Here is a 22,937-nt window from a genome sequence, read left to right as displayed (position 1 = left end):
TAAAATAAATATTTTTAAAAATCTGTTTAAATTAATTAATTAATCGACAGAGTTTATAAATATCTGTTTAAATTAATTAATTAATCGAAATGGTTTTTAAAAATATTTATTTTAAAGCTATTCCGTCTACAAAAGCTGAACAGTGAAAATTTAAAAACAATATATTAGCTTTGAATTTCCCGCGTTGGCAAATTGTTTCAATGGGGGCATTCCACAGATGGCGGTAATTTTAGTGCCACTTTTTTTGTATGAGGTTGGTATTCTTCTCCTGAGTAAATATGTTCCTTGGTGATCATCATTCAGTCAAAGAGATTCTTCATTTGTGGTCTGTGATTTCATTGATCAGATAAATATTTTCTTTTAGCGTGAATATTTTTTGTATGATTACTGTTTGCATCACTTGGGTGAATAATCATGGAAATAGAGAATGCTCAGAATAATGATGTACAAACAGCCGCAATTGAGGAATCTGCAAAATCAATAAATCCAGATCAAGAAACAAACACAGCGGCACCGGCGCTTACAGCAAATGGAAACGAAGCTATTTCAGGCGCTCAGCCTTCAATTTCAAAAGATGTTCAAAAACCTTCTCCAAAAAAGCCCAAGAAAAGGAAACCTAAAACACCGCCTGATGGCCCACGACCACCACTTACTGGTACCTACTTATTTATTTTAGAAAACTATTTACTAACGTTGTTTAGTTCAGTTTACTATGATATAAATAATAATCTTGACAGGATAATGCAGCCAGGCATGATAGGATACCAATATTAAAAATTCTTTTACAAAAGCCTCTCTTACATCAACAAATAACATGACTTTCTATTATATGTATATGTAGTATTATGGGAACAAGAACTATGCTGGTGAAACTTATTAAAGTTTAAGGTCTTCATTCAAGTCTATGATTATTTGTTGACAGGATATATAAGATTTCTCAATGAAAAGCGTGATCAGTTACGCGCTGAACAACCAGAACTTGGATTTGGAGAGCTAACAAGACAATTGGCTAATAAATGGAGTAAACTGCCGGCTGAAGAGAAACAAGTATATTTAAATGCTGCAGACCAGGATAAAGAACGGTAATGTTTTTACTAAAGAAAGCTAAATATAAAAAAGTGAACAAAATCACTTTATATGAAATATCAAAAAGAATATTTGCCATATCTTTTTAAATATGACCAATATTCCCATTCCATCCTCTCCAATTAGTTGGAGTTGGAAAGACTGTGTTAGGAGTGGGTACGAAATGGGCGGGGATAAACCATCAGCCCTTGGTAATGAGTCCGACTAATCTTACCATTGAGCTATTGTGGCTATTATAAACTTACAAAGCTACTACAAACTACTACAGCAACAGTACAGGCTACTTACAAAGATATAATTTGGAAGTTAGATAGTTTATAGTTAGTAGACATGGACGTGGATAAATTGTGAGAGTCCGCTGGTCTAATATTATAAAGAGAAAAGATTTGATTGTTTGTTTTGCATTGAATATGTTTTGGAACTATGGGGACGGGAACCACGCGGGTGAAACTGCATGGTGTCAGCTAGTCTATGATAAAAATCTCTTTGTGTATCTCTTACTCATAGTGCTTAAACTAGGCCAGCTGGTGTGTGTAGCATTGCATCGTACATACAAATGTATTGAGTATTTTATTTTGTCCTTTATGTACATACAAATTTACAGTAGAATAATAATTTTTTTTTTTAAGATATGTAAAAGAATGTGCTGAATATGAAAAATCCTTTGGCACAAGTGTTGAGTTTGCAAAACAACATGGAATGGAACACAAAGATGCGGGAAGTACATCTAAGAAAATTAAACAGAATACAAATACCAACAATGCAGTTGTAGATACAGGTAAATTATATTTTTTATAAATAGTAATTTTTTAATAATATTACAGTGAATAATGAATGTGCAAAGGTTTCATACTCATTATTTTTAATTTTTGTTACACTGTATTTCTATTCTAAAGCCAAACTATGTGGAATGTTTATTAGCAAACTAATTAAAAATAAAAGTAAAGTATTTTTTTTAATTTGTTGATTAATATTCCACAAAGAGTTTTAACTACATATACAAGTATATTAAATACTTGTATATCTTTGATATTCCTAATAAATCTCTTTTGACATTGTCTAATATGAACAATATTTCTGAATGTAATTTTTCTCCCACAGCTGCCACACACATAGCTGAACAGAATGTAGTCAATGCTAACGTCGTAGCGACTGCCTCCGTCAATAATGCTGCACGACAGCCTACACCACCTCGACCAAGGCCCTGTATTACACCAGCTTCTGTAAGTGTTTATGGTAGAGGCAGAGTGATATTAAAGATTAAAGTGATATGAAACATAATAAAATTATATACATATATATATATATATATATGTATATATATATATATATATATATATATATATATATATATTCTCTTCTATTAATGATAAAGAACCACAAAAGACTATCACACTAAATCCACAAATATCCACACTAAAGTCCGAATCATCCTGTATATCCACAATTAATATTATAAATGTGAACGTGTGTGTGTGTCTGTCTGTTTGTTTGTCCGCCTTTCACGGCAAAACGGAGCGACGAATTGACGTGATTTTTTTAAGTGGAGATAGTTTGAAGGATGGAGAGTGATATAATAGGCTACTTTTTGTCTCTTTCTGAACCTTCTAAAATAGTGTTACCTAATGAAAGTTTTGAAAGCTAAAAATTGCTATTTGTGACTATTTTAGGGTAGGGGTAGGGTATGGGTGTGGTAGGGATAGGGTAGGAGTAGGGTAGGGTAGGAGTAGGGATAGGGAAGAAGTGCACATAAGTCACATTGAAGCTTGACCGGGTTCACTACTACTCATTACTATATAAATATAATATATACTCATATACATAATTGACTGTTCTATTTTCTGATCAAATGTAAAATAAAAACTTAGCATTATTAAAATAAAGGCATGCCATTACAATAACTGAGACTTGGTCACAAACTATGTGCCTCGTAAGAAGACTTAGTCACTCGGCAGACAATGAAGTGAGCAATGCTTGTAATATTTATTTATTTATTTTTATTTGTTTTTGTTTGTTTATTTATGTGTGTGTGATCAAATGAGAAGTCTGCAGAAGAATCATAGTCATCAAAGATCAACAAATACAGAAGCTGAAGTTGCAATGAGCAGGGCAAAGAGTTCAAAGAACCAATGGACATTGGGGTCCCAAGGTGCTGGAATGGTGACAAAAGAAAGCATACTGTAGAAAGTGGTTAAAGTGACCTATACAAGTGACCTATGTCCAGCAGTGAATGACCATTGGATATTAATGATGATGAGTTCAATATTCACCTAATAATATTTAACATTATATATTTATTCTCCCAGGGTGAGGAAATGTCTGGTGATACAGATATACCTATATTTACTGACCAGTTTCTGCAACACAACAAGCTTAGAGAGTCCGAGCTGCGGCAGTTACGTAAAGCTAACTCTGATTATGAACAACAGGTAATGGAAAATTCATGTTAATTAATCAATCATTCAATGTATTTATTTGTAGATACATGTGTAGATTATACAAATGGTAATGGACTCCAGTGGGCCTATGTGGTTTCTGATCAGGTTCAAATCCTGGGTTAGTTTCAGTTTTGCGAATAGGAGAGCTATATCCGTGTATTCATTGTTGTACTGTATCTAGATATATGAGAAACCGGAGTTTATATCACATTTTAAGAATTTCCTTGGGACTTTGGGACAATACCTTCATCTAAATTCTATCCCTCGCCACTGGTACATAGATCTAATTTGTATCATTTAAATTATTGCAATAGAATGCGGTACTTCAGCGCTATAATTATACAGAATTTACTCTGATTTTTTTTAATTTGGTGGTCTCTAGCCACCAATGATGATTCTATTTAGGAATAAATTAAGGGTACGCTAATAGTACCTAAAGCAATTTTGTAAAAGTAACTGGGTATCTGCGATCATTACTTTCGGAGCTACAGGGATTTAAAGGGTCAGATTTGCGGCGCTGCCGCGGATCCCTGAAAAACGCCCTATACAAAATGGCACGAACTAATGACGTCGTAGGCAATGTAATGATCGTTAGATTTGTATGAGCGTACAAACAAAATTACTAATATCTTTGTTATTTGTGCGTTTATGTTTATAGTTCATGTATTAAAAAATGTCACATTTAATGTAAGGAAGCTAAAACTGTATGAATTTTCATCAAATTACGATAAAAGATTTTTAATCGATTTTGAAATTTTATAATTTCATTTATTTTGCAAATATCCAGACAATCTTTGCTTTTTATATGACAATGACCCTATTTACCCGAATGTATCATAAAAATGAATATTTATTTATAGACATGAAATATGCCCAGAAAAACATTACAGTTTCCCAATTCGTTTCTTGAGCAATCAGAGATATAATTACAACAATAAATCTAAAATTACAAAATTAATATTAAATAATCAAAATAATTTAAAAATAATAAATTAAATTCAAATTTAAACAAATTAAAAATTAATAATAAATTAACATTAACCAAGTCAAATAATTTAAATTTAAACAATTCAAATAAATTAATAACAATAGTCAAGAATTAGAATACATAAAAAAATAACAATAAAAATTAACTAGTCAAAAAAAAAAAAAAAATTAAAAATATCCTATACATAAAATCTATTCTAGTAACAATTTAATTTTATTTACAAGCTGATAAACAGGACTGTGAAAAATGTCTAATTCTAAATTTCTACCATATATTCATCATCCCCATTCTATGCCTCGTCACTGGTACATAGATCTAATTGGTATCGTTGAAATGGTTGGAATAGAATGCGATACTCCAGCGGCACGCAGAGGAAGTGAGCGCGGCCACGGCGCGGCTGCGCGCCGAGACGGCGGCGGCGGCGGAGCGCACCGCGGCGCTGGTGGCGCACCGCCGCGCGCTCGTCGGCTGCTTGGTGCAGGCGCTGCAGGCTGTTGCCTTGCCTTTACAAGGTCAAATATTAACCACTTTGTCAATTTTGACGGCCTCCGTGGTTCATCATTATCAACCTCAGACCAATTAAAAGACTCAAATAAAAGGACCTGTATCGTACTTATAGTCACGAACAAAATTGTCTGTCATTTTCTGAGGAAATCGAGCTTAGATTTTGTATATATCTTATACTAAACTAGAAGTTTTCGCCCGTTTTTTACACAACTCAATTACACAAAAAGGTATTTTTACGAAGCTCTTTAACCGACGAACACGATTACAACTATTTAATATCGATTCTATAGAGACAGTTTTTATAATCGCATTAAATCGTTGATCATATACTTTGACAGAAAAGTAACGTCTAGCGAGGCAGGTCCTATACAATAATTGGTCTGAGTTATCAACCCATATTCGGCTCATAGCTGAGCTTGAGTCTTTTTTTTAATTTTTTTATTCTTTACAAGTTAGCCCTTGACTACAATTTCACCTGATGGTAAGTGATGATGCAGTCTAAGATGGAAGCGGGCTAACTTGTTAGGAGGAGGATGAAAATCCACACCCCTTTCGGTTTCTACACGGCATCGTACCGGAACGCTAAATCGCTTGGCGGTACGCCTTTGAGAGTCTCCTCTCAGAATGAGAGGGGTTAGGCCAATAGTCCACCACGCTGGTCCAATGTGGATTGGCAGACTTCACACACGCAAAATTAAGAAAAATTCTCTGGTACGCAGGTTTCCTCACGATGACTTCCTTCACTGTTTCTTAAAATGCACACAACTGAAAAGTTGGAGGTGCATACTCCGGACCGGATTCGAACCCACACCCTCCGGAATCGGAGGCAGAGGTCATATCTACTGAGTTATCACGGCTCAATTTACACGGCGCGGTGGATTTACAAGACGGAGGTCCTGGGTTCGATCTCCGGCTGGGCCCAGGTTTTCCTAATTGGCCCAAAACTGGCTGGTCGGCCGTCCTAACAAGTTAGCCCGCTTCCATCTTAGATTGCATCATCACTTACCATCAGGTGAATTGTAATCAAGCTAACTTGTAAAGATTTAAAAAAAAACTTAAATGTCCCAAAACATATTCAAAGTGATACCATGCCTATAAAATATGTGTTGACCAAAACAACAGAGATTTAACCATCTGCCGGCCAATTTACTAAGTCGTATTTTAGCCACTTAATACAATTAATATCAAATCAATAACAACAGCATTTTTCGTATTCCGTAAAGCCCATTGTCAACAAAAATCTCAATGTCAACTCTTATTCACGAAGGGTTGCCAGTAGCCACTAGATGACAGTTTTACCTATAATCTCAATTTTGATCAGTTGAATCGCTAGCAGGCCCACATATATTTTTATACAATATTGTTTCTGTCCTGTAAACTATTGTGACTTATTTCATTGAGTGACGAATCAAGGATCAAACACAATTGATATTTTACACAAAGAAAATATAATGCGATTAGCAAATGCCCGCAAAACTCCGTTTGCGTAAAATTCTGTCTTAAAGAATAAAATATTTTCTGCTTTATATCAATTTATGTCTATACCAAATTTCATCAAAATCAATTCAGCAGTTTACCTGTGAACAAGGCAGATACATTTACTTTTGCTTTTATTTTCAAGCAGACACCACCCGGTTTTACCTGCATAATATGGGGATAAAATATAGCCTACATAGAGCCTAAAGTGTAGTTTCCCAACAGTGAAAGAATTTTTCAAATTGGTACAGTAGTTGCAGAGCCTTAACAATGCAAACACAATCAAATCTTTCCTCTGTATTATATTAGCATAGATTAAAAATTTACCTGAATCTGTTAATTCATTTATTAAAATATTTGTTACAAAATAACTTAAGATACTTGTTTTGTCTAGGTGGATCAGTTGGTGCATCAGAGAGCAATATAGAAGAGTATATGGAAAAATTGCAAAGCTTTGCATTAGAAACTAAAAACAGCCCATTAGTCAAACAGGCGAAAGATATTTTAAATAGAACTGAGCTCCCATTAGTTTAAAAGGATTAAATAAAAATTGTTCATGGCTTATCAGTATTTTTATTTATATTAATAACCTTATAACATAGAAGTCAATGCTTATAACTAAAATTAACTACATTGACATGGTAGTATTTTTTATACTTATCTAATTAATATATTTTGAAGATTTACTGACACACTGTAATATAATGCTTTCAAAGCAGGACATAATAATACTATATTGCCCCAATAACTCAACAGTTAAAAGGCCTGGACTCAAATATGAAGAATTGCAGGTCTGATCACAGCCTGATAAAGTAGATTGTTATACAAGGGGCTAAAAAGGCCCATTATATACGAGCTATTTTTAGGGCACAAGCTGTAAGCATGGGCCGCTAAATAGAAACTGAGTTTATAATGGCTTTATTTCCGTGTGGTTAACTACTTAGAAATTAAAATAATTCAGTGCAGCATTCATGTTAAAATTCTTTTTGCAGAAGCAGCTCTGAACTCAATAACAAAAATACGCATTCCACAGACAAGAACACTGCATTTTGTTCCAATTTCAAATTTTTATCAAACAATCGGAGCAATAAATATGCACCTAGAGCCTGGCTAATGAAGGAAGCGTGATCTCAACCACCTTAAAAAATTGTTTGAACAAATTAAAAAAAAGCATGTGTTTTCATAGTTTGTTTAAATAATTTTTTTGTTTGTGAATACATTACTACCTACAAATAAGTATTTAAATCAGTCCAATATCTAACTAGCACTATAATTTTCAGAATTTACTTTTCTTTCTTTTAATTTGGCAGTCTCTACTTTTATTAGCCAAACTCTGCTCGTACCCACCTATGATGATTCTATTTATGAATAAAACCTTTGTTTTAGACACAAATTTAGTATGATTACACTATTTACAAATTAAACATTTTTCGATATATAGTAGGCTAGTACGCATAACAGACAAAAATAAAAAAGCAAAATTGAAATGCTTGTCTAGCCACCCTGTAGAGTGGTAATGTGACAGTGTTTTTGAGCAAGAGTAGTGAAAAAGATCTTTTGTTACATCTATATATTCTAGGCTCTTTTCACTAAGTTTGTTGATAGGAATATACAAACCTTTTTTATAACAAAAAAAAATATATTATGTCCAAGTTTGCTATTTGTCATCTAGCAATCTTCTGTAGGATTGTCACTTGTTTCATCTTCATTTTGATCATCTTCCCCACCATCATATTCATGCAATTTTTTCCTCCACATTTTTATCAACATATCCCAAGATCTTCGACTATATTTTACAAACTTGTCAGGAGTTTTTGGGTGATCCTTTGTCCGTTTGTCTCTGAAAAAAAATACAATATCTAACTCCTAATAGAAAACATATATTGTAAAATTTAAAAAAAATTGTACTTTCACATCAGACAAAAAATTTTATAATACAAATATTTACACCAACACAACATTACAATTTCCTAGATTACTTACATTGGCACTTCTTGCAGGTAATTGTGATAGCCAACAGTGTTTTTACCATAGTCTATCTGCTTCTGACGCCGTTGCAATATTTCTGGATCTGTTTCCAACTCTAACTTCTTCTGAGGTCGACTGTAAACAAAAGTAGTTTAATAGGATGATGATGATGACTTGAATGAAAATGAAATTTGATATGCCTCTAACATCAATATAATAGTAAGATTCTTGATAGCCATTAAAAAATGAAACTATGATGTAGAGGCAAATCAATTTGTGTCCCTATTTGAAATTAGTAAGTTCTAATCACAACCAACATTAGAATTATCTTTTATTTCATCTACTTACTCAATCTTGTAATTTTTATATCAATGGCTGCTAAATTTAGGTGAATTTCTACCATCAACAAAATGTCAATCCAATCAAATACATCTACATTCTTCATTTTTATATTGCTACTCTATAATATTGTTCGGCTGCTGGGAAAACTGATGTAAAGATGCAGGCTTGACGGAACACGCTTGCCTAGGGTGCCTATACATGGAAGATATCTGTACTTATAAAATAACTGCTAGAAAGATATTTCATATATTCACAGTTCAAATCAAGAAAAAGTAACCAAATAGTGTGTGTAAAGATATCAACATTTATGTTGTTTGGATAAAATTGTGAAGTTATGGCTTTTTTAGTTGAAATGTACAGATGTCTCCTTAACTCATTCACTGTCGGGAGCCTGTGTCGTGCAACCAATCAACGTTTGGTGACTACCACTGGCCCACCAGAGAGCAGCTTGTTCCATACAAGAGAAACATGCACATTGCATATTAAAATAGTTTAGTGTCAAACACTTGAAGGGTTAAAATTCACCAATAAATTCAAGTGACAAGTACAATTTTACCTGCTTTTATCAGTATCATTTTTATTGTAGGTATTAGGTTTAGATTTTTTTCGACTGCTGGAGTTTTCTCTGCTGTCAGTTTTCATTTTTTCCTTTGTCGCCCGTCGAGCTGAGAATAAATATGAAATTTTTATTATCATGAAACTAGATAATTCTATAGTAGTATTTGTAAGTGTTAAAACCAACAGACTGCACTGTAAAAAGATTACCAAAAAACATACATACAGCCTCCTCCTTATTGGAAGTCGGTTAAAAATTTAGAAGAAATCTAATGTACTTTAGTAGTTTAGCTTCACAAATATTATATAAGCTTCGTTTTATTGAAATTGGATTCATATAAAACCAAATTCCAAGCATGTCAAGTCTGATTGTGTATATATCTTTATTCGTCACTTTAAGAGGCACCAGGCTTGGAAGTGAGCGTAAACTCTGCCATAAGCAGGTGATGCTTCTGCACTCACCCAGAACCCCTGGTGACGCCACTGAGACCGTTAAGAAGCCTACAGCGCTTACACAATCATAAAAAAATCTGCCATAAAATGTCATGTCTCTACAGGGGTCTTCTATAAGACTGGGTTGTAAGCCTAAACAGTTGTAACCAAATGGGATTATTAAGATTAATAACATCTTTCTGGACATCCCCAATATCGTGATTGCATTTCAGGCCAGAGTGACGTTTAGGAATCGGGAACCTCATCTTCGCCAATGAAAATGCTGAACTTTTGTTAAATCTCAGTGATTTTATGATGTCCGGGAGTCAAGGTGTTTGAGGTGCTAGCCGAGCAAGTAACATTTATTAGTAAGCCAAACAGTGAACCAGCCTTACTTGGGGGAGTTTCCTCTTCTTGTGCATTGTCACAGATTTCACTCCAACTTTTGTTTATAAAATCGTTTAAACTCATTGTGACCTACAATTGTTATAATATTCAATTATTCAAACGAATCAAACAACACTAAGTAAACTATTTATTTTTATATCCGTCACTAACTAAACCTCCACAAAAAGGAAAGTGAACACTCAAAACAAAGCAATACTATATCATTCTGCTACATAAACTCTATTCTATTCACTACATTATTTGTGTCACAAAATATTATTAACAAATATTATACATAAAATGTAAAAAGAGAAAAACATAAAACAAATAGAAGGAAATACACAAAAGCGGCGCGAAATTACTTGTTGTCAATTGTCAATCATTTTTTTTTCTATAATCTTTCCCTTCCCCATGGGCAAAATCGTTAGCACAGATTAATAGATACTACGTAGATCGTTAGTCTGTGATCGTGACCATAGAGTAGTAGAGCACTCGGACTAAAGTAGTCTGTACTGTACGGCCTTTAACCGTTATGGGCAAAACTCAATGATAATAATTTTGTTTGTACTGTAGAACGGTTACGTCCAAAATCACCGCAAATGCAAAGAGTGATCCGAATAAAGTTACAACACTGAGCGCACACGTGCACAATTATTTTGTCTTTTATTCCAATACGTATTGGTCTTGACGGCAGATCTATGGCCGAGTGGGTACCCTACCTTCTACATCAAAGGTCGTAGGTTCGATTCCCAATTTCCTAGAACTGGAAAAATGTTCGTATTAAGAACATCTATGTATGTCCGGGTGTTTAATCATATATATATTATTTTTTTTACTAAAAATATTTGCCATTTTTTTTTAAATGACCAATATTCCCATACCTTCTAACTAGTCGGGAGAGACTGTATTAGGAGTGGGTACGACCACGGTACGACATGGACCAACAGGGCGGGGACAGTGCTTATAAGAGGCTACTCTTACTTTAGGGCTAGATAGCGATGCGTGTATAATTACAGGTAGGTAAGTATACTTACTTACATTATTTTTTCTTATTCCATGGTTCCATCTATCAGTTATAGATATACAACTTAACTAGGATAGGTTCTATATCTATAACTGATAGATCTCTCTCTCTCTCTCTCTCTCAATCTGGGAGAGAAACCATTCTAGACTGCCCTCCTAACCATGGAACCAGGAAGGGCTTCAAATTTAGATGAAATTCGAATACTTCGAACGTGCGGTCAGGGACACCTTTATTTTGGATTAAAACAAAATATGATCATTTCCAATTATTTTTAATGTACTGAACTATTTGATGTAGTCCTTCTTTACCAGCGCTACCATTTATAAATTCAATTTCAATATGTAAAATCTTGTCTTTGTTATTTATTTTCATTATTCCATGTACTATTGCTGGTGTTTGATTTTCTAATGATTTGCTATTTGATAAATTATGACTTGTACCCTCTAGAGGGTCAATACTCTTATCAATAATGGTTTTTTGCAATTCATCAGTATTGTGATGAATTTTCTCTGATATCTCATTGGTTGGTATTTCTAAATCATTTTTTACTTTTTTCATTTGGTCCCCTGACAAACGCTTCAGTATTCTTCTTTTACGACGTTGGTTTGACCATGTATTGGACATTGCTTCAATATCAAGAACCAATTCGTTCTTTCGTTTTGTTACAACCTTATGAATAATTTGAAGATCTTGTAGTATGTTTTTCAACTTCTGCATATTATCATTGCATTCATTTAGTTCTGGTAAGGAAAATGAAATTGGAACATTTTTCTTAGGCTTCAATTCTCTTGGTGAGACTGAAAAGTAGAATAAAAGCAAATAATTAAATTATTAATCTTCATATTTTAGGTCTAAAAAAAAGTCATTAAGTAAATGTCCAAAAAGCTCTTACACATTTTTGAAAAATCATAATTTTGATATGTCCAGGCTAGTCCCCATCTGGTGACCCGACCTTGACAGAACTCTGTAGTTGTATATTTAATACCATCAGCCTTTAAATCAATAATTAATTCCTTTAAATTAAACTTATGCCCAACCATAGTGGTAAATATTCTGTAAAACAAAAATAATTCAAGGTCATTTTAAAACAATAATCAGTCTATGAATATAACGTAATAATCAAATAAAATAATCATCACCATTCCTGTATAAAACTGTAAAACATTAACATACTATTTACTATTATTTATTTAAAAGTTGTAATTATATGCATTTAAATTTTAATATGTATACAGACATCACTCACAGAATTTTGTCTTTGTGTAGTTTGCTTTCTTCAATAATTTTTCTACAGAACTGCAACTCTCCACCTTCAGTTATAAGCTCATGTGGTGATCCAGTAAAGCCATTTTTAGGTTCAGGCCTATAATGGAAGCAATATCTTTATATGTAATGTTTGATTCTCATTTATATATGTAACAAGAAGTCAAAAACCTTAATAAACCCAAAAGCTAACCTTAATTAAACCAAAAACTTTAATTACAAGTACATATAACACATGACATTATTATATTTTTAGATAGCTGTGTTCATTATATGTACAAACATTTTTTTGGAAGCTTAGGCCCAGTCGTAAAGATTCATATAGCTAATATATTTTGATATCAAAAAGGACAATCTCTGGATCTACTAAATCAATTTTGAAAATTCTTTTAGCACTAGTAAAAGCCACATTATTTGTGAGCATCATAGTCTATATTTTATACCCCATATTTGCACGGGAACGGAAACGGAGGTAAAACCGCAGAGCATCGATCAGTCAAATATATGATTCAATTTTACCTGGCTGGGCTACGAGACTCCCATAGTTCTTCTATGTTAGTGTAAAATGGTGGGTTACACATACAAAATTCAAATGTTTGGCTGTTTTCATCCAAAAACATATATTCAAGTACTGACTTTGTGGTATTTTCTTTCACTGCAATCATTATTTTGGGTGTACATTGTCTGACACTGAATATTATACTTAAGTTACATAGCAACTTACAGAACTGTATTATGAGATAACATCTTCATAACCATTAGTTACATATCTACACAGGTTTATGGTAGATTAAAAGTTAAAAAAAGCAAACAAACACATGTTTTGTAAGAATTATTTCCTCAGTTTATATAAAGTTTATTTTCACATATTTATAGAGATCATTATTTTATTACGTAAGTCATGATTTACTTGCCTAATAATATAGTATAAAGCAACTGGAAAAGTGTCTAAGTGTTTTACTTTTGTTTTATATTTTGTATTTTTTAAGCATTATGAAAATAAAATGAAAAATGTAAATAAATACATGAGAAGAAAAATAGTGAGCAGGCTCATGAACATAAAACAATAAGCTCAAAGTATTTAGTACATGATTCAATATTTTTGTCTATGTTTTGTTTTGTCAGAAATAAATACAAAACATAGCAGACCCATCAAGGCTGTAACACCTGCAACTTTCAAATTTAGGGCCCTACTGAGGATTTGTGACAACAACAGATTTTAACAATGACTTCTACTTGTTGTATTGTTTAACAAATATGTTGTACCTTCAATATAATTTTGTAAATTATTCTTGCTAATGTTGTATGTAGCATGTTGCAAACTTTCAGAATCTGTTTCTAATCCCACCATGTGCCATTTATTCTTAACTGCAGCCAACAAGGGATATATTGCACAAGCTCCGGTACCTAAAAATATTTCTTACCATTTATTTCTCTTTACTCATTATTTCTTTACAACTAGGTACAGCACACCAATATAACTCACCTATATCAAGGCCAAAAATAGGATCACTTTTATTGATAGCACTCATCAAATCTTCAATCCATAGTATATAATTCAACCGGAGTGGAAGTGTTGGTACTAAGCGATCTTCAGGAATAACTATGTCCAGACCAAAGTCAGCCTTCAGCAAACATTGTGTTAGAATTCTCAACGAATTGGGATCCTTAAAATCAATACTTACTTTTCCACTGACATCCTAAAATATAGCAATGGGAATTGAGTTAAAGGTACATATTTTATAATAAATATAAGTCTATGAAATTTTTTTAATTATCTACCACTTTAGCTATTTCTGAGAATTCTTCGTATGTTTTTGCCAGCTTTACAAAGTCAGGGCGCATTTTGTAAATGTTACGAGGATGCATAAACTTATTTAAAGCCATTGTAGGTTATAATAGTAATAAAGTGTATTGATAAAAAAAAAAAAATTATCATTTACAGATTAGTTGTATGATATCTCCGGTAACTTATTCCGGTAAGTTATTTTAAATATAATAATTTTTATTTCCTAAGTTTGTTTTGTTTACTTAATAACACAAACGTCAAAACAAGATTGATAATTGACAATTTTTATTTTTTAAAACTGGCTTTACGGCTCCGGACTCAGGTTCTGAATTGCAGCCCACAGATTAAAGTAAAATTCTAGTCCATAGACCAACTATTATAAATTCATGAAAAGGCCTAGTTCGGACTACTTTAGTAATTTACTGATTTAGTCGAGTACGAACGATTTTTGGGCGATATTATGACTACTTAAGTACCTATTTTAGTCGAGTACAAAAATTTTTGGATTTACCGCTCAAAAATCGCACGACTAAAATATTAAAGTAGTCCGGACTAGGCCTTACATTCAAAAAACCAAGAACCATAACATACATGTGTTATAAAAAAAAAAGAAAACATTATTATCATTTATTATTTTGTCTGTGATTTTGACTTATTTTCTTTCTTCATTTGTGGTCTGTGTTTTCTTTTGGTCTACGTGCGTGCACAGGAGACGCATTTATTTTGTAAAAATAACCCGTTCAGTGAAGTTCTTTTCTTTTCTGTTATTAAATTTTATTTAAAGTACCTAAACGATATCAGTTAATTTTATTTTTAAAAGAATAAATATATAAAGTTGAAAAAATGGTTGACAAAATCGATATGGCTCTAGACGACATAATAAAAGCCAGCAAGAAAGGAAGAAGCGGAGGTGGAGCAGGCAGAAAATTTGACGTAAAAAAGCCTGGTCGTGGAGGTGGTGGAGGTTTTCGTAACGGGCGTACTGGTGGTGCCATTCTACGTGGTCGAAATCGTGGCGGGGTGTCTAAACCTGCTAATTATACAAGGGTAATTCGAATAGTTGATTATACAATTACAAAATGGCGGACCAACGTGCTAAAATGACGCGTCAAGTGCGTCACTCCTGGTACAACTCATATATAAATTAAGTAGTGTTATCTACGGGAAAATAGTTCATTTAAAAATAAATTTTAGCCATTTTGCTCCTATGCTTAGTCCTCAGCTGCCGAATTTACATTTTTGCTGGAATAATTCCATCTTAAGGCATTTGGATTGTAAATCCGATGTTAAATATGTACACCCAGCATCAACAAGCAAATCCAAGCAGTTCTACAAGTTGCGGTCCTGTCTTCGTAACATACACCTGATGATTATGGAGTTTGGGGAACTCAGAATTTATCTTCAAGTTGAGTCATCAGTTGTGCAAACATGGATTTTCACTTTAAAACTTCTTGTTTATCAGTTTATAAAAAAAAGTGCAGTGTCAGTGATGTAAACATTTATGTATTTGAATTGATTGTTTATTTAAAAATTCCAAATTGTAATTTGTTTGTTACTTGATGTATTGTTAAAAGAATATTCTGTAATTAATGTTAGACAAGTTTGAGGATGGAATAGAACATGTACAACTAATGTTTGCTAAGTATTTTGAGTGCAAGCTCAAAGAAGCTGGCAGGGGCAGTTGGCATGATCTATGAAGGACAACCTATTTCAGGGTGATGTGAACAGCACATGGAAACATGACATGTTTAGTGACTTCAGTGATAGGAAGATACAGAGGAATGCGCCCATCTCAACTGGGCCCACTAAACTTCTCGTCTCCAATTTGGATTTTGGAGTTTCAGACTCTGATATCCAAGAGCTATTTTCAGAGTTTGGCATGCTCAAAAGTGCTGCAGTTCATTACGACAGATCTGGAAGATCATTAGGTATGTATGAATTGTTGTTATTTTGAACTTCTTTTATCATTGTCAACAAAGCTGTTGCTTTCAATTACATTAACATTGGTAATACAATATAGGAGACACAATTATTTAGTTTGTTTATTTAGTTGGTTTATATAATTTAAAAACATATTTTCAATTATCCTGAAATAGGCTCAAAGTTACCTTAATTGTTTTTGTACAAAATGAATTTTGTTATTGTATTGTATAGACAAAGAAAATAAATACAATTGTTAAAATTAATTTTATGCATGATATGATGCATAATATTAATAACATGCATTCTTACAGATAAATATTTGTTTGTAATTGTTATAGGTACGGCAGATGTCCTCTTTGAAAGAAGAGCAGATGCTTTGAAAGCTATGAAACAATACAATGGAGTGCCACTTGATGGACGTGCAATGAATATTCAACTCGCCACATCAGAAATCAGCACCTTTAGGAGTGAAGAAAGAAGTAGACCTGTTGGAGGGCGACCTGTCAGAAGGAATTCCAGCAGAGGTAAATTAATTTGTTTGTTTTTTCAAGTAATAGGCATATTTACTCTGTATTCATTTGAAATGAGGTTCAAAGAGGTCAAATGTACATAACTGCTACAAAACATGAGGATTTCAGTTCTGGGTTAGGCTGTATTATCATTAACATCTGGTAGTAATTAATAAAGTATCAAATATTATCACTGTTAACCCAACCTCCATTGGAGAAACATGTTGAGTGTAACCTCACAATTCCCTTGTTCTGTGAGGAGTGAAACTGGGCTTTGCAATGACTGATAAAAAATAGGCTACTGGTGATGATTCCTATGAGCAAGAGTAAATCGTAGGAATGCTTAAAAATTTGCTGGCTAATTTTTTGTGCAAAGGATCAGCCTGGCTGTACAGCGCGGAAATGCAGCCAGTATTCTTGCCACCATTCCACATGGGCATGATTTGTATAGTTATTAGGATAAGTTAGCTTAAGTTCTTTATTCTATTCTTTCTCAATATAAATAAGTATAAGTAGCACTACATTTAAATAATTGCGTTTATCATAAGGCTCCTGAGACACACTGCTTTGAATCACAGATTTAAAATGAACTTTTACCAACAGGTGGTGGAACCAGACCCCAAGTGGCGGCAGGCGGCGGGCGGGGAGGTGCGCGGCGCGGGGGGCGGGGGGGTGCCGGTCGCGGCCGACGGCCGGTGCCTACTGCAGAACAACTAGATGCAGAACTCGATGCTTATGTTAAAGAAATAAAGTGATAGAAGCTTTACCTAGACTAATCACATACCTAATACTAAGATTAATGTAATGAGTACTTCTGAAAGAATTTTTGGTTTTGTTACCTATTGCCAAAATATTTGACAACATCAATGAAGATTGGTGGAATTGTTTGATGATATTTTTAAATATAATAAGGACATCATGAAGTTAGTTTTATTGTTGTAATATAATCCTTATTGACTAAGAAACTATCATGAGTAGAAGGACAATCATTATTTTATTCTCTTTTAGTTGATCTATATTTATTATTTAGTTTACAAAGAATTATCACTTAAATCTTAAAGCGAAAGTTTATGTATGTTTGTTAGTCATTCTGCAGCTACTGAACCAATTCTGCTATAATTTGAAATGGAATTGGATTAATACAAGTTAGGTACTGCACTAATTAAAGTTAGGTTGGATAAACTATGTCCAGGAGGCTGGAGATCGCTTGGAAAGCGTTGAAGATGGATGTTGCAGCAGCAAGCTGCGGGGCGACCTGGGAAGCTGTGTTCCATGCGTTGGTGGTAGGTACTGGCAGAAGGGCCAGGGACAAACTTCAATGGCTTTGCGGGCTGCGTGTTTCCGACTGTTTTGCTCTTCCACTTGGGTACCGTATGCAGCACGGGGGCACTTGAGCCTAAGCCTGTATTTTCATCTTTAGAATCGAAAAAATAAATTTTCTTTCACTTGATTTTGTCATGTAAGCCCTTGATTACAATCACCCCTGATGGTAAGTGATGATGCAATCTAAAATGAAAGCGGGCTAACTTGATATGAGGAAGATGAAAATTACACCCCTTTCGGTTTCTACACGACATCGTACCGGAACGCTAAATAGATTGGCACTACTTCTTTGCTGGTAGGGTGGTATCTAGCAATGGCCGATGCCTCCTACTAGCCAGATCTAGATCAATTAAACCTCAATCGACCCTGCCGGGTTCGAAGTCTAGACCTCTGTCTTATAAATCCACCACGCATACCTCAGCGCCATGGAGGCCGGCAAAAGAGGGAGTTTTTTTTTTATCGAAACGCCGGAAACGGATATAGAAAAATAATATGTTAAAGATGGATGATCATAGAGGAATTAGTGGAATCAGTGCCACACCACTGTTTCGATTTACGAGTCGGTATAATTCTATGCACAGAACCGTAACCCATTCAATGAAGAAAGACATGGTTCTTTGAACCCATTGCTTTTGGGCTTATGATTGTACTTGTACCGAATCGTAAATCTATAATTGCAACGCTCGCAAGCAATAGTGAAACGGGGAAAACTGCGATCGTGAGCGTGATCTATAAATAGTAAACGTAACCCAAGAAGTAACCTGTCATATTTTAATTTATCTATATCTATACTAATATTATAAAGATGTAAGTTTGCAACTTTCTTTGAAAGGTGTAATCTTCGGAACTACTGATCCGATTTTTAAAATTCTTTCACCAGTAGAATGCTTCGTTATCGAGGAGTGCTGTATTTTATATAGGTATCATATATATTAGCAGAGTTATCATCCTTTTTGTCATACAGGTAGGACCGAAATCTATATCTATACTAATATTATAAAGCTGAAGAGTTTGTTTGTTTGTTTGATTTAACGCGCTAATCTCAGGAACTATTGGTCCGATTTGAAAAATTCTTTCATTGTTAGATAACCCATTTATCGAGGAAGGCTATAGGCTATATATTATCCCCGTATTCCTACAGGAACGGAAACCACGCGGACGAAACCGCGCGGCATAAGCTAGTTCCTCATAAACAGACTTATTCGCATGTGCTGCCTTATCCATTGTGTGAAAATGAAATCAATGTATGGAGGCTTTATGTACCTTTGAAATTTATACAAAAAAGTCCGCGACACCATATATCTACCTTCTATATTTTAGCAGATATAGTACCTTTAGTGTTTTAAAAATATTTATCTATACTTAATATTATAAAGAGGTAAAGTTTGTAAGTTTGTCACATTTTTTAAATGGGGTAATCTTCGGAACTACTGGTCCGATTTTAAAAATTCTTTCACCAGTAAAATGCTACATTATCGGGGAGTGCTATAGGCTATATTTAATATTGGTATCATATATATTAGCCGAGTTATCACAGTTTTTGTCATACAGGTCGGACTGAAAATCCTCTTAAACAGACTTATTCGCATGCGCTGCCTTAACTATTGTGTAAAATTGAAATTAATGTATGGAGACTTTATGTATCTTTAAAAGTTCTACAAAAAAGTCCGCGACACCATATACCTATCTTCTATATATTAGCAGATATAGTACCTTTTGTGTTTTAAACATTATTAATTTTATATACTTAGGTTTACGTCATTATTTATACTACTAAACTTAAATTCTTATCAAAATAAATTATTTAATAATCACAAGGATATTATGGAGATAAGATTTGCCCTTTACAGTATGTTAATTACTTAAATAGTTTCGGAGATAATACAAAATTTCTAAAAGACGCAGAAATTCCGCTATATGACGCCCGGCGCTTTCATTTACGTAGTTCCCGTTCCCGTGTGAATATGGGGATCAAACATAGCCTATGACACACGCAAATAACGTAGCTTTCTATTGGTAAAACAATTTTCCAAATCGGTCCAGTAGATCCAGAGATTACCTCCTACAACCACACGAACTTTACCTCTTTATATTAATAGCATAGAAGTCTCTATTTATCTTGGTCATACCACCACTCTCGAAGGATTGGACCAATTTTGCTAAGGGTAGGAGTAAGATAGAGAAGTTACAGGGTAGGGTAGGGTACGGGTAGGGAAGCGTAGGGGTAGTGTAGGGGTAGGGTAGGTTTAGGGCCGGGTTTAGGGTAGTGGTAGGGTAGGGGTAGAGTTAGGGTAGTGGTAGGGTAGAGGTACGGGTAGGATAGGGAAGTGGTAGGGTAGGGGTAGGATAGGCGTGAGATAGGGGTACGGGTGAGATAGGGGTAGGAAAGGGATAGGGTACGGGGAGGATAGGGGTAGGATGGGGGTAGGGTGTAGGTAAAGTAGGGGTAGGGTAGGAGTAGGTTTGGGGTAGGGTAGGGGTAGGGGTAGGGTGGGGGTAGGAGTAGTGGTAGGGTAGGGTAGGGGTAGTAGAATCGAAATTTACGCGGACGAAGTCGCGGGCGTCCGCTAGTTTTATATATTTAGGTTTACGTCATTATTTATACTACTAAACTTAAATTCTTATCAAAATAAATTATTTTATAATCACAAGGATATTATGGAGATAAGATTTTCCCTTTACGGTATGTTAATTAGTTAAATAGTATGGGAGATAATACAAAATTTCTAAAAGACGCAGAAATTCTGCTTTAAGACGCCCCGCGCTTTCAATTACGTAGTTTCCGTTACCTTGTAAGTATGGGGATCAAACAGCATAAGACACTCGCAAATAACGTAGCTTTCTATTGGTAAAACAATTTTCCAAATCGGTCCAGTAGATCCAGAGATTAACTCCTACAACCACACAAACTTTACCTCTATATAATATTAGCATAGAAGACTCTATTTCCCTTGGTCATCGCACTACGCGCAAAGGGCTGGACCGATTTTGCTAAGAATAGGGGTAAGGTAGGGAAGGTATAGGGTAGGGTACGGGTAGGGTACAGGTAGGGTACGGGTAGGGTATAGAGGTAGGGGTAGGGTAGGGTAGGGTAAGTTAGGGGTAGGGAAGAAGTTTGAAATATTTTACACTGTTTGCCTTAGGTAAGTATTCTACGAAGATATGCCTACGTTACCTACTATGTATTTTGTATATGAAACTAAACTTCGTTAAGAATGACTGGTACGAGATTACGACTAAAGGTTTAAATTACTATAAAATTCAAATAGGTGTTAAAACATTCCTACCTACCTATACTTTAACAAACTTATATTTATAGGTATATTAATACCTTTATAAACGAAAATCGTTTGGGAGGTAGCTAGGTACCTAACTATATCATAATAATATTATAAGATCATTCATTGTGATCTACCAATACGTAGCGTTTTTGTTGGTGGGCACTTACGAAACTCAAATAAAATGTATAGAAGTAACGAGTCATCGAACCTTAATAACTTGTTTCAGACCAATCCTACAACATTTGTGCCTTACTAACTATTTTTCCAAATGGGAAGTTCTAACGATACGAAAATATTTTTTTTCTTTGCGGGCGTTTTTGAAAATTAACAAAATGTATGGAAATAACGAATCGTCGAACCTGTATAACTTGGTTCAGGGCCACCCGACAACTTTTATGCCATAAAGAGCGTGAATGATCTCCTATTTAATCTAACTAAGTAGGTACTTGAACATTCAGTTGGTCGAATCTTTAAATAGCTTTCTTTTTATAGTGTTTATCGTTCGTCGTTCGTAATATTATTAACCAAAAAAAAATGGGGAAAAAATATTGTTGTGTATTTGGCTGCCTAAATAATAATGAGGATCGGAGACTCGCGTTTTTCAAACTTCCAAAGGATAGTAATAACTATTTAAATAATATCTACAGAATAATTACTTCGATTTTCTTTTTATGTTAGGAATGTTATTAAAAAAAAAGTAATTAAAAATTTGCATACTAATTTCGTTGTTAATCTACGGAACCCTATACTGCGCGTGGCTCGACACGCCCTTGGCCGATTGTTCTTTGTCTATTATGGGTTATGTACCTATCCAAATTAATGATCTGTGGATGCCTTAGACCATTAATAACTGGACGTGGTTCGCTAACCGTTACCCCTCTGGCAAAGATCAAAAATCTATGATCATTAGATCATAGATTATAAAAACTGCATTTATAAAAACTGTTGCTACAGAATCGATGTTTCATTGTTGTAATCGTTTTTGTCGTGTAAGGAGCTCCCTAAAAATGCCGGTTTATGTAGTTAAATGGCATAAAAAACGGCCAAAAACTTGTAGTTTAGTAAAAGATGGAGTAACGTTTCATTTGAAAGTATTTAAACCTTAATTTTATCAAATTTTTAATAAAAACAATAAAAACAAAAAACCCTACACTGCGCGTGGCCCGACACGCACTTGACCGGTTTTTTAATATTTGGTCACGTAGTGTGGAGGTAAAACCTAGATGGCATCACCAAAATAAACACATGAATACGACCTATCCTTCAAGGTCATTGATGAGTATCAGCCTTATTTAAATCTACCAATCAAAAAACAACACGCATTTTATTGATCACTTCCTATCTTACTACAATTTACAAAATATTTTATTTGTTTACATAAAAAAAGTATATTTACAATCACAAAACTAAATGGAAATACAAAGTTGGCAAATGTAATTAAAATGCTGGAGGCAGGCAGTTTACGTACCGCGCGCTGTAAGTATTTATTTCAAAAATACGGCCGAGTATACTGCTTGTATATATTTTTACTGTGGACAATGTGTTTGTTAGTGTGTGTAAAAATTACGCGTGTGGGTATTGCGAGTCAAATTTATAGTTGTGTGTAGTGTATGGACACAGAATATACTTAATGGTGTTAAATGTTT

At 34.1% G+C, this 22,937-nt stretch overlaps 4 protein-coding genes across 9 annotated transcripts; 2 read left to right on the top strand and 2 right to left on the bottom strand.

Moving 5' to 3' along the window:
• Window positions 1–305: 305 nt before the first annotated feature.
• LOC112046227 (high mobility group protein 20A) lies at window positions 306–7,059 on the top strand. Its single transcript, XM_024082800.2, has 7 exons — window positions 306–655; window positions 923–1,082; window positions 1,716–1,864; window positions 2,188–2,309; window positions 3,393–3,515; window positions 4,859–5,024; window positions 6,890–7,059. Exons 1-7 carry the CDS (start codon window positions 415–417, stop codon window positions 7,027–7,029), a joined length of 1,101 nt encoding a protein of 366 aa, XP_023938568.2. The 5' UTR covers window positions 306–414; the 3' UTR covers window positions 7,030–7,059.
• A 963-nt stretch (window positions 7,060–8,022) lies between these two features.
• On the bottom strand, window positions 8,023–10,560 carry LOC112046228 (histone RNA hairpin-binding protein). 3 transcript variants are annotated; one of them, XM_024082801.2, is made up of 5 exons: window positions 10,351–10,514; window positions 10,188–10,269; window positions 9,362–9,470; window positions 8,479–8,598; window positions 8,023–8,335 (listed from the first exon to the last, which is right to left on the bottom strand). In XM_024082801.2, the coding sequence occupies exons 2-5, from the start codon at window positions 10,261–10,263 to the stop codon at window positions 8,164–8,166; spliced, it is 477 nt and encodes a 158-aa protein (XP_023938569.1). In that variant the 5' UTR covers window positions 10,264–10,269; window positions 10,351–10,514; the 3' UTR covers window positions 8,023–8,163. The 3 variants fall into 3 exon arrangements, with proteins under 3 accessions (XP_023938569.1, XP_023938570.1, XP_052741518.1); XM_024082802.2 differs by having other exon boundaries at window positions 10,356–10,514; XM_052885558.1 differs by having other exon boundaries at window positions 10,188–10,560.
• Window positions 10,561–11,457: 897 nt separating this feature from the next.
• LOC112046226 (U6 small nuclear RNA (adenine-(43)-N(6))-methyltransferase) lies at window positions 11,458–14,559 on the bottom strand. 3 transcript variants are annotated; one of them, XM_052885557.1, is made up of 7 exons: window positions 14,410–14,559; window positions 13,953–14,166; window positions 13,733–13,885; window positions 12,986–13,121; window positions 12,450–12,566; window positions 12,096–12,256; window positions 11,458–12,000 (listed from the first exon to the last, which is right to left on the bottom strand). In XM_052885557.1, the coding sequence occupies exons 2-7, from the start codon at window positions 13,996–13,998 to the stop codon at window positions 11,459–11,461; spliced, it is 1,155 nt and encodes a 384-aa protein (XP_052741517.1). In that variant the 5' UTR covers window positions 13,999–14,166; window positions 14,410–14,559; the 3' UTR covers window position 11,458. The 3 variants fall into 3 exon arrangements, with proteins under 3 accessions (XP_052741517.1, XP_052741516.1, XP_023938566.2); XM_052885556.1 differs by having other exon boundaries at window positions 14,249–14,555; XM_024082798.2 differs by having other exon boundaries at window positions 13,733–13,873; window positions 14,249–14,552.
• A 365-nt stretch (window positions 14,560–14,924) lies between these two features.
• Window positions 14,925–17,606, top strand: LOC112046225 (THO complex subunit 4). Of its 2 annotated transcripts, none has more exons than XM_024082796.2 (4): window positions 14,925–15,302; window positions 15,955–16,183; window positions 16,517–16,702; window positions 17,291–17,606. In XM_024082796.2, exons 1-4 carry the CDS (start codon window positions 15,099–15,101, stop codon window positions 17,440–17,442), a joined length of 771 nt encoding a protein of 256 aa, XP_023938564.1. In that variant the 5' UTR covers window positions 14,925–15,098; the 3' UTR covers window positions 17,443–17,606. The 2 variants fall into 2 exon arrangements, with proteins under 2 accessions (XP_023938564.1, XP_023938565.1); XM_024082797.2 differs by having other exon boundaries at window positions 14,929–15,302; window positions 15,970–16,183.
• Window positions 17,607–22,937: the final 5,331 nt, after the last annotated feature.

This window comes from Bicyclus anynana, chromosome 14 (genome assembly GCF_947172395.1).
Source record: "Bicyclus anynana chromosome 14, ilBicAnyn1.1, whole genome shotgun sequence".
NCBI lineage: Eukaryota > Metazoa > Arthropoda > Insecta > Lepidoptera > Nymphalidae > Bicyclus > Bicyclus anynana.
Note: the sequence above shows the minus strand (reverse complement) of the source record. Positions and strands in the feature narration are given on the sequence as shown.

What these genes read in the sequence shown, in the direction of transcription:
- LOC112046226 (XM_052885556.1), bottom strand. Translation starts at nt 14,353, where the DNA reads ATGGCTTTAAATAAGTTTATGCATCCTCGTAACATTTACAAAATGCGC. An exon ending in TCTCAGAAATAGCTAAAGTG is followed by an intron (nt 14,167 to 14,248) that starts GTAGATAATTAA and finishes GCTATATTTTAG; the next exon opens with GATGTCAGTGGAAAAGTAAG. An exon ending in TTATGATTTTTCAAAAATGT is followed by an intron (nt 12,001 to 12,095) that starts GTAAGAGCTTTT and finishes TCTACTTTTCAG; the next exon opens with TCTCACCAAGAGAATTGAAG.
- LOC112046225 (XM_024082796.2), top strand. Translation starts at nt 15,099, where the DNA reads ATGGTTGACAAAATCGATATGGCTCTAGACGACATAATAAAAGCCAGC. An exon ending in CAGATCTGGAAGATCATTAG is followed by an intron (nt 16,184 to 16,516) that starts GTATGTATGAAT and finishes TAATTGTTATAG; the next exon opens with GTACGGCAGATGTCCTCTTT. An exon ending in CAGAAGGAATTCCAGCAGAG is followed by an intron (nt 16,703 to 17,290) that starts GTAAATTAATTT and finishes TTTTACCAACAG; the next exon opens with GTGGTGGAACCAGACCCCAA.
- LOC112046228 (XM_052885558.1), bottom strand. Translation starts at nt 10,263, where the DNA reads ATGAGTTTAAACGATTTTATAAACAAAAGTTGGAGTGAAATCTGTGAC. An exon ending in AATGATACTGATAAAAGCAG is followed by an intron (nt 8,599 to 9,361) that starts GTAAAATTGTAC and finishes TTTTGTTTACAG; the next exon opens with TCGACCTCAGAAGAAGTTAG. An exon ending in TACCTGCAAGAAGTGCCAAT is followed by an intron (nt 8,336 to 8,478) that starts GTAAGTAATCTA and finishes ATTTTTTTTCAG; the next exon opens with AGACAAACGGACAAAGGATC.
- LOC112046227 (XM_024082800.2), top strand. Translation starts at nt 415, where the DNA reads ATGGAAATAGAGAATGCTCAGAATAATGATGTACAAACAGCCGCAATT. An exon ending in CCCACGACCACCACTTACTG is followed by an intron (nt 656 to 922) that starts GTACCTACTTAT and finishes ATTTGTTGACAG; the next exon opens with GATATATAAGATTTCTCAAT. An exon ending in GCAGACCAGGATAAAGAACG is followed by an intron (nt 1,083 to 1,715) that starts GTAATGTTTTTA and finishes TTTTTTTTTAAG; the next exon opens with ATATGTAAAAGAATGTGCTG.